Here is a 10,212-nt window from a genome sequence, read left to right as displayed (position 1 = left end):
TTTTTTTTTTTTTTTTTGGTTAAAAAAAAGAAAATAATAAAATGAATTTGCATGAAGTCCCCTTAATTCTGATATATTTTACAGTCCACTCAGTGAAATATGAGTATAAGCCAATCTCAGATGGTAGAGAGCATTAATGAAGAAATTGCAAATTTGCAAGGAAACACTGCAAAATGTCTGTCTGCTTGTTCAGACAATCATATAAGAAAAACATATAAGATAACCCATACAAGTGAAACTGCAAAACATGCAAAAACAAATAAAAAAAAAGACATAAAATATAAGTTTTAGCCTCAATGCTAAAATAAATGCAAAGCACCAATGGCACAATCTTTTTTGACACTTTTCCTTTTCCCCTCGTTTTAGTCTATCATAAAATTCCAATATAGGCTGATGTCTGCGATTCTCATGTAATAAAACTTCAAACATGTCATAAGCCAATGGAAAAACTGCTTGCAACTCTGTAATTTACACCAAGGAGTATTAGGTTCAGAAACTTGTAATCAAAGGTGTTAATTTTTTCATACGCTTCAAACAATCCTGATCAGGGTGACACAAGTTCCTCTCAGGAAAATCACTGAAAACTTATTTTGCAAAGGCAAACTTGTAATCTTTTTGATTTCGCACTCACAGGTACAATTAGTCACTTCATAAATATCTGTATTCGGTGTGCGATGTTTTAATTTTTTTTATTAACAGTTTCGTCATAAGAAAGAAAGGTGTGAATCAGTGTGGAACCCAGGTGTTAAACAGAAGTAATTAGAAGACACAGAGGCCTGCAAACACGAATGCGTACAGAACTACGACGGCACTTCAGCACACATTACATGGTAACAAGTCAAAGTAAATTGACTGCATGAGTTTCCTTACCAAACACATGAAGGTAGGCACCGGCGCTGACAGACGGCACGCTGCTGCTGCGGAGAACGGTTTCACATTCGTAGAATCCGGCGTCACTCACCGTTGGACTGAGGATGGTGAGCCTGCGGTTGAAGTCACTCAAACCGCTGCTCACCAACACGCCGTTTTTACGCCAGGAGATACTCAGCTTTATAAGAGGCCTACACATGGGAAAAAAAAAAAAAAAAGACATCAGATCTAATTTCTCTTCGGTACGTGGTAAGCAATATTCAAACCTAGCTTGAGGAGACAAAAGCTAAAGAGATGACCCATGCACGACTCGTGGGGAATGTACAAAATTGAAACAGCAAATGCTCTTTGCATGCCTCAAGTGTTGTACTATTCATAACGGAGGCTGTACAATGTGTTAACAGCAAGGGTGACAAGGCAGTGGGGATTTTGTTAAAAACAATAAGATGTCTTTTGTTTTATTTTTTATTTTTTAAACACTGAATAAACAATGACAAGTTAAAGGTTTGTGGCGAGCAGCGATAGTTGTTGGAAGTTCCTGCAGATTTCCCCCATTTTGGAGGAACAAATCCTTAAAAATGTAGATGAGAGTTTTTACCTGGCATTGGCCACGCACTCCATCGTGACCTCTGATGTGCCCGTGACCACACTGGTGTTCCTGGGCGGGATGATGATAGTGGGGGCGATGGGGTCGGCCGGACCTCCAATGTCTAGATGGACAAACAAAAATTGCATACGAATACATTGATGCTTTCCAAGTAGCTGATTGATTGAAAGAACTGAAAGGAGGAGGAGCAGTGTCGTGAGGCGACTGGAGGATTTTGTATTTAACATCCTATAAATCTTGCCTCCACTCAGCACTCTCTGCAGGTGCCCATTGATGTGAAATATTGAAACTGACCGGCGAACACACCGAGCGTGAGCTATGACTGAGAGACGGGTCGAACAGGATGAGACAGTGCACTGAGTGTGCATAACAAGGTATCTTTTGGAAGACCAAAAACAAAGAAAAATACTGCCAAATACTGCCAACATAAAACAGAAGGGCTCAATGGATCCTTGCCTATGCGTTCACTTCACCTGAGTTTTTAAAGCCATCTGAAAACACATTTATTCTTTTGTTTGGGTATGTTTGGGGCATTAGACACTGCTGATGGCGTTGTAAAGCCTTGCATGCGTGTGCATGGGTGTGTGTGTGTGTGTGTGTGTGTGTGTGTGTGTGCCGCTTGAAATATGTCATGTCTGTGATAAACTCATAGCGATCTGTCAGTCCTGTCATGCCCTGGGACTGAGCTCATGGCGGCACATGTCAGACGTAGCTACGGGGGATGTCATGACTCAGGTAATACCAACCTGGGTTTATTTGCAGGCTTTGATGTACGTAAACACGGGTACCTCAGAGCAGGCCAATGACTGACAGCTATTCACCTGAGAGAGACTTAATCCGACAAGGCTTTTGGCTCTTTAAAATGTTCATGTAACAGAAAGCAGGAGCAAAAACGTGTTAATTTTCTTACTTTGGAAGTTTTGAGATATGTGTGAGAGTGCAGTGGGGGAGGAAGAGCTTTAAGACAAATTGCAAGTTGCTAGAATTTCTTTAATCGTTCATATTAGTTAAATAGCAAAATGTTGCAAAGCACAGTTTGAGACCTTTTCTCGCGTTCTTTAAATTCAGAAATGTAAATTATGTTTGGAACAATTTGTGAAAAACCCAAATGATAATCTCATGATAAACTTTGATTAGATAAGATCAAAGTTCATCTTAAAGCATCTGTAATTCCAGCAAAAGGCGGCTGGATGCCAATGGCTGTCACTTTTTTCAGGTTATATTAATTAAGTAAAAAAAAAAAAAAAGAAAAAGCACATGTTTTTTTGTCCTTTCACTTCACATTACAGTATCCCAACTTAGTGTCGGGACTGTATGTGATTAAATCCCAGAGAAAGATATCCGTAGCTTTGATAAGCTTTGAGAAGTAACAAAACCAGGATTTCCGAATTCACTATTCCTTTGTCTTTAGTCATAATTAATTTCAGAAATGTAAGTATACAATTCTCAGTTCAATTCTTAAATTAGAAAGCTTCACTTTCTCACTCTGATTTAAGCTGTCAGACAACCCTCACCAGGGCTTCAGCTTTTCAGGATCACATTTTGTTCTCAGTCATCATTAGTAAAGGTCAGGTGTTCCAATTTTCAAAGCTTTACAAATAATCTTCAAACCTAATCAGCAGGCTTGGGCATGTGCACAGCATCTGTCAAATTCTTTGAAAATTACTGCAACTGAGGCAGACAAAGCAGGTAAAATAAATGATGTCTCGAAAAAAATCTGCATTTTAATGTTTTCTTCGTTAGTTTGTGATGTAATTGGAAATGGCAGCTAGCAGAAAAAGCTGAGGTCAAATTCAAGTTAAAACAAAACAAACATTTCAAGGTAAGATCCTATCGGTACTTCTTCATGCAAGTCACATTCCATCAGTATAATTTGTGAGATTGTTCTATTGATCAGTTTCACCAGTACAACTAAAGAAAAAATAAAAACATCCAAAGAATCTTGTTGCGTCTTGAAGAAACCGTCTGGTGTAATGACAGATCACAAGAAGATTGCTGCTACTACTAAACATCTCTTTTAGAAGAAGTTGTTGCCAAGTTTGACACGTACCAATGGTAGAAATATGAGGGGTTTTTTTTTATCATGCTGTAAGTCAAGTCAAGTTTAAATGTAAAGCATATTTTAGCGACAAGTTAGTTCAAAGTGCCTTGCATCGTAACAGCATCATATATTTATACTTATTTCCATCTCTGAAGTTTTTGTAAACAAACACGCTTTTAGAGTTCTGAGCAGAAACTCGTGGTTGATCTGAGTGCAAGTTGGGCTTTATCAGTTTAGAGTTGAGTATGAAGCATCTGGGATGAGAGTCAGCTCACGCAGGTCTGAGGCAATGGCTCTCAACTGGGAAAAAGGGCTACTACTCTCAGCAGGCCAGGGGTCACCTCAGAGAAGGGCAACTGCTGAGATGGTTAAAGCTTCTGACTGGATGCCTCCTGCCACCCATCCTTTGTCTTCGAGTTATGTGAGATCTGGTCAGGGAGGTAACAGGTCAAAGCAAAGCATAATCTCTCTCCAGCAGCATTTTAGGTAAGGTAAGGTAATTTTATTTATATAGCACATTTTCAGCAACAAGGCAATTCAAACTGCTTGACATGAGTTAAAAGGAAATACAAACAAAATAACAAACCAAAGGAAAGACAAAAGAGGAAAGAAAACTGATCTAATGTTCTAAAGTATGTAAACTAAGTGCTCCTGTTCAGGGTTGATAAGTATCTAATTCCATTTCTAAATAGTGAGTACTCTACAGTTTCTGAGAAAATAAGCTAAAGAGTGACCGATCTAATTCCTTTTCTGGGTAAAAGTGAGTACTCCACAATTCTAAGTTTGTTCTAAATCCTTTGCTTTGCAACTAAGCAGTGACTGTTCCTGTTAAGTATTTGCAGATTCCAAGTTCGTAGTTATTCTAATTCTGATTCCATTTCTGGGCTGTATAATGTTGATCTAAATAGTGCATACTCCACATTTTCTGATGGTACTAATAAACTAAAATAATCCTTTTCTGGGTTAAATAGGGAGTACTCCACCGTTTCTAACAAAAAAGATGAAAGGACACATTAGGGCAGATGGCAACATTCAGACAAAACAATGGGCAAAACAAAGACACGAATGAAGGCGGTGACATCAAAGATCCATGGAACCAGGTGGCCAAGGTTCCTGGTAAAGTCCGATAAAGGTATTGTTATTGAGGAGTGTCCTTGGGAGCGCTCAGCTCCACAGCTCCATGGTTACAGGAGGGCTGAGGAGGGAAGAGCGTTGTGTTTACATATCTTCAAGGAGATTAGAAATATGCATCCCTTCCAAGGCCACACAGGAAAAACCAATTCAGAAACAGAATGTCTTAGGTCAGGAAGATTATAAATTTCAATCTTCCCTAAAGTCTCTCCGATACATCTCAGTTCCCAATCATCCAAATTAGTTTGGTCGTTCCACTGAGCCGAAACTAGCAACTTCTCCAAGATCGATTCCATCCTTTTAGTGAGTTTTAGAGTCCTCGTCTCTGTCCACACCAACAGTCCGAGTGTTCCCTAGTTCGGCCAAGTCCGTCACAAATTTGTCGATAAGCCAGGAATCCACAAGCTCCAAACAGCAGAAATCCTGTTATCATGAATAAATCCAGGGTGAATCCCGCCGGGTGTGTCCCCACAGGACAAGAGGGCTCTCCTGTGTCCAGACTTCTCGTCGAAAATTTGATCGATTGCATTGAGAGATCGGTTGACCAGATCCATAATTTGTAGATTTGGATGATGTGCAAAGAAAGGCTCCAAAAATATAGAAAAAGACAGGACAAAATCAGAGCAAGCAGAGCAGGCATGGGCAGGGAAGGAGCAGAGGAAAGAAGCATCTGCCTTCATCGAGAGCAAGAGAGAAAATCTCTTACCACTCATAGTGGGGGCATTCCAGAATGTTCCACACCAGAAGGTTTTTATAGGCCCTCCAGCAATTTCTCACTGTTACTCCAGAGGTCCTGATCCAATGCCTTAACTACATATGTTTCGTAGTTTTGATGAGGGGGAGCATCAGCTCTGTTTTGAGCTTCATGTAGTTTCTTCACCTATCTCTAAGGCTACACTTCAGTCACTAATTTCAATGTTTTAGTTAAGATCTGTATCTCAGAACTGCAGGCGATGGTTGGAAAACAATCGGGGAAGACATCATTGCATTTGATTAAACTCTTCTTTTTGACTTTGACGGATTGGACCGGGCACCCTTATTTATCCAGACAAACCTCTCTTCTGTTTAGTCATCTCACAATCTTTTTTGCCATCACTTGAACAAGACAAGTTTTCTGAGCCCCTTTGCTTGAGGCAGAGCCACAACCCCTAATTCACAGTCAACCTGGAAGGCTGTTTGTAAAAAAAAAAAAAAAGGGGGCAAAGAATGCTATAAGCAAATCCAAGTGTTGTAGATAATTACTTGTAGGTGCCTCTGATCCCTGGCTGCACTTCCATGTTCATTTTGGTCTGTTAGTTTTCAAGTCTCTTAATAGTTTTATCTGTCTGAATTGCTGCATCGATTCATTTACTCAAATCAGACCAAATGAGACGATCACTGGGATCAAATAATTTGTCTCCTATTTGATCTACTGGTTTCTACTTGTTCTTTTAGGTTCTTCTCACGTCATTTATCCTCTGGGCTGCGCTTTTCATGTTCAGTGTTGGTGTAAAACATGTTGGTCACTACTGGTTGCTATTAGACTGGCAGTGGAAAATCACAATGTGTCCAGACTCGTCTGCATTATGCAACAAGCTGCTGAGGTCCTTTCTTCATTTCATATCTCTATGTCACACCAACTCTGCTTGAATTGTATGGCTAAACAAGGAACAAGGAGGGAGAGTGGAGGAATCTTGGGGGTGGGGGGTTTTCATGTTTTGATGGATACTTCCCTTGAATTGGTTTCAGCATTCCCGTTATACTCAAACCAAAAAAAAAAAAAAAATCTACAAATCAAATAATCAAATTCATCTCACTATGTCAGTCTCTGTCAGAACCTCAGTTGATTGCAAGGCAATAGTAAAATGTATATTGCTGATTGAATGAATGATTTGAAAGATGCTAAAGCTACAGGGAAGCAGGAGAAATTCAAAAACCACAATTTTTTTTATTTTTTTTATTTTGTGCAAAACTTGTACGAAGTCTTTGAAAATATGAATCTGGACACTTCAAGATGCTGACAGAAACAGATCCAAGTGTTGTAAAATGCAAGAACTCACAAGCTCCTCCAGCCGCCTGTACATGTGAATGCGTACATATGTGGAGCATATGGTAAATGCTCGAACCAATGCATGTCACGTTTCCATCAGACCTGAAAAGCTGAGCCCACCACCACCCGCTTGCTTTGCCATATAATTCGAGTTGTGTGTGGTTTTGCGTGTGTGTGTTCTAGCTCTTGTATAATCAACTCTGCCACTATTCTCAACGTGAGCCACGGGCTATTTCTGCTCCCTCGTGTTGTCAGCTATATTATCTTACCCTTACCCTCCTCGTTCACTTTCATAATGAACTCCAGTCTACCATGTCATACGATGCCGTCTGTTAGATTCTCTCTTTCATTTCTCTCTGCTCAGCTCAGGCCGGCTGACTGGGTTCGATTTGTGAGTCTTGTTTTTTTTTTGTTTTTTTGTTGTGGAAGCTGAAAATGTTGCTGAATTTTAACTACTTGGCACTTAGGGAAATAATCTCTTCTGCTTTGTGTGTTTAGTATTTGTGCAATATTGTAACAGTATTTTTTTTTACTGTGCATGTAGGCAAAACTTGACTACAAATACCGAGCTTTATGATCAGGTATGAAATATTTTGTTGTTTTTTTTTTAGTAAGGTCTTATTTTTGACTAATTAAACCATTTCTAACTGGGCTGCATGGTGAAAACAGTGGTAAAAACTGTTGGCTTGCATCAAGAAGATCCTGGGTTCAAATCCTGACCTGAATTCGTTCTGATTGGACTTGTCATGTTTCAGAGAAAATAGCAACAAAGTAAACATAAGTTTTATGTAAAAGTGTGTATACAAAAGATTTCAATTTGACTATATTTGATATATTTCTCAAGGGGCAAAATGACTCTTATTAACTGAGAGCCTTGGTGAGCTCCTCTCCAAGTATTCCACTATTGCAAATATAGAGACTGCTTTAAATACTCCAAACTACTTCACTTCGTCTAAATCATTCCTACTTGGAGCACAGTATGATGAAATTAAAGTATGTATATAAATGTTACTTACTCTCAACTGTTAAAGTGATAGGTTGGCTGGTCTTGTTTTCTCCGTTTATGTCGTTAACCGCTTGCACATAGTAGCGCCCAGCATCTGGTGCCACCGAAGACAGGATAACCAGTGTGTTGTCCAAAGTAATTGCGCTGAAACGGGGACAAAACAATGTGGATTCAGTACAAACAAAGTCAAATCTAAGACACACATTGTTAAAGTTAAAGCTCAGCCAAGATCTGAGTTCCAACAAAAGTTGTTTCAAAAGAATATGCAGCTGGCATCATCAGAGGCTGCATTGTCCAATTAAGGCTAAATATGTTTGAAGTTTATTGGGTCCACAGTTGATCCCGCTGCTGAAAGGAACATCAAACATTTTACCATTTAATTACACTGTTCAAGCAGTGTTAAGTCGATTGATTTGCAATGTGTAAACAATGTGTAAGTGCTGAACGAGCATAGGAGAAATATCGACATCCTCTCCTGACTCAAATATGATGTCCTTGCATAATAAGCTGCAGCAATTAATTGGATGTTTGTACCTCGCCGCTTTCTGCGACCTGAACCCTGGCAGCTAGCCTCTTTTGGAGACATTAACATCTTCCTGTACCGGGTGCTGAGAGTCTAAATAAATAAACACAGATTCATTTTTAACCAGCGTGTCTTATGGATCCTAACAACTAGTTTGTTTGACTTTTTCATGCGCTGGCTTTGACTCTGTGACTGTACCATCCAGTAACAATGAGATCCTTCTTCCTGTTTCGTGATGTTCTACAGTCACGCAAAGTTTGCCGTCAACACTCTTTTCTTCTGGACTTGTTTTGCACAGTATCAGCTCGTCTCCTTACTTCTTCTCTTCCTCTCCTCTCTTATCTACTGTTCATTTTTGCATTTCTCTTTGCTTCTGCTTATATTTTTACTAATCACTGACTTAACACATACCAAATAATTACAAAATTCTGAAACCCAAAGACTTGAGAATAAGGAGGCATGAATATGATAATTAGGGGGTCCAAATGCAGTGAAAGGCAGTGGCATTTGGTCCTTTATATTTTGTTGAAAAAAAGAATATGCCACGTATGATCAAAAAGAGGATGCACGTCTTTTCATAGCTGTTTTAAAACTGCTACCAAGGTAAATTAATCACTGAAAGTACAATGTGAAGCTCTACACACTACAGCAGGGGTAACCAGCTCCAGTCCTTGAGGGCTACCATCCTGTAACTTTTAGATGCGTCTCTGCTCAAACATACCTGGATCAAATAAGCTGCTTGTTTCCAGCCTGTTGCAAAGAGGAATGAATGCTGGTGAGGGAATTCAGACATTTTGGAGCAGAGGTGAATCTAAACGTTGCAGGATGGTAGCCCTTGAGGACTGGAGTTTGTGACCCCTGCACTAGAGCAATGAAGAAAAGGCTGATGATAATGGTCTTCTGGAGCTTAAAGACCTCAAACTACTTTAAAAATAACAGAATGTGAAAAAAAGGATCCCCGTTTCCCTCTCCTGTTCCCTGGTGAGCGAGTGCTGGATGAACTTAACCTTTCCACTCTGTTTCATATTTTGTTCTGGGCTTAACCACTGATGATAATGCAATGTAATTTAAGTTAAAACTTGAACTTATTTTCAACAAAATATTTATAGTCTAAAGAAAGACGGTTTATTTATGTGTCTCCAATAAACAATATAATACTGAGAAAAGGTTACATTTGTTTGATCAGGGGTGTAGTTTTTCAAGTTTTCTAAAAATGTATTTCCTCAAACATGGCTTTGAGCTTTAGTTAATTTAAGCTTAAAGTAGAGGGAGATGAATTTATTGAAAAAGAAAAAAAAACAAAAAAAAAAACTTGATATGTTCTCTTGCGCATATGTAGTCTGTCCTGGAGCTGCTATCAGTACTACACCTAAAACAAACTGTGATAACTATAAATAAGAACAACAAAATACTAGGTGCAATGCTTTTAGTGGTTTTCTAGCTCATTATAAGAATTTATTTAAAAAGTAAAGTCAAAAGTAACTGACTGATGAGGTACAGTTTACCCTTCAACATGTGTGCAGTTAAATATCAAGGCTGTGTTTATGGAGTAAACACAGCAGAATATGTATGATCAATGAAGCATGCGCAGAAACACTGCACCCTTTAACACCACAGACTACCTGAGCTGTCAGCGTTTACAGTCTGAGATCCATCTTCAGACCGACCGATTCCCAAATATGTCAGAAGCGACCCCGGCGACTGAGCTCATTTGGGATCCGCTTCACATGCCGAGACTCTAAATACTCTTTCTAAAGGGGCAAGCAAACTTCAATGGCTGCAGCTCATGATATGCGGTAAATATTTCATGCCAGTTCGCTGGAGCGGTGACATCCTGGACACACGTGTATGAATTATGGATCCCTTCAGGGATGAAGGAAACACAGGAAGTCTCCAAAGCAGTGACTGAATTTCGGGTAACATCTCAGGGATGTTCTAAAATAGCTATGCAGTCCAGGCATAACTCCTTATGCTGCACCCAAAAAAACAAAAAACAAAACAAAAA

General features: G+C 39.4%; 1 protein-coding gene across 7 annotated transcripts in view; it reads right to left on the bottom strand.

Annotated features, from left to right (window-relative positions):
• The window catches only part of sdk2b (sidekick cell adhesion molecule 2b), a 315,126-nt gene that overhangs the window by 63,463 nt on the left and 241,451 nt on the right, over window positions 1-10,212 (bottom strand). For all 7 annotated transcript variants that reach the window (XM_016681386.1, XM_016681392.1, XM_007571333.2 and 4 more), the window contains exons 5-7: window positions 7,695-7,828; window positions 1,469-1,580; window positions 871-1,061 (exon numbers count right to left, since the gene is read on the bottom strand). In XM_016681386.1, the coding sequence (XP_016536872.1) occupies window positions 871-1,061; window positions 1,469-1,580; window positions 7,695-7,828 (437 nt within the window). The remainder of the gene's footprint in view (window positions 1-870; window positions 1,062-1,468; window positions 1,581-7,694; window positions 7,829-10,212) is intronic.

The sequence above is a fragment of the Poecilia formosa genome, unplaced genomic scaffold, assembly GCF_000485575.1.
Source record: "Poecilia formosa unplaced genomic scaffold, Poecilia_formosa-5.1.2 Scaffold7, whole genome shotgun sequence".
NCBI lineage: Eukaryota > Metazoa > Chordata > Actinopteri > Cyprinodontiformes > Poeciliidae > Poecilia > Poecilia formosa.
Note: the sequence above shows the minus strand (reverse complement) of the source record. Positions and strands in the feature narration are given on the sequence as shown.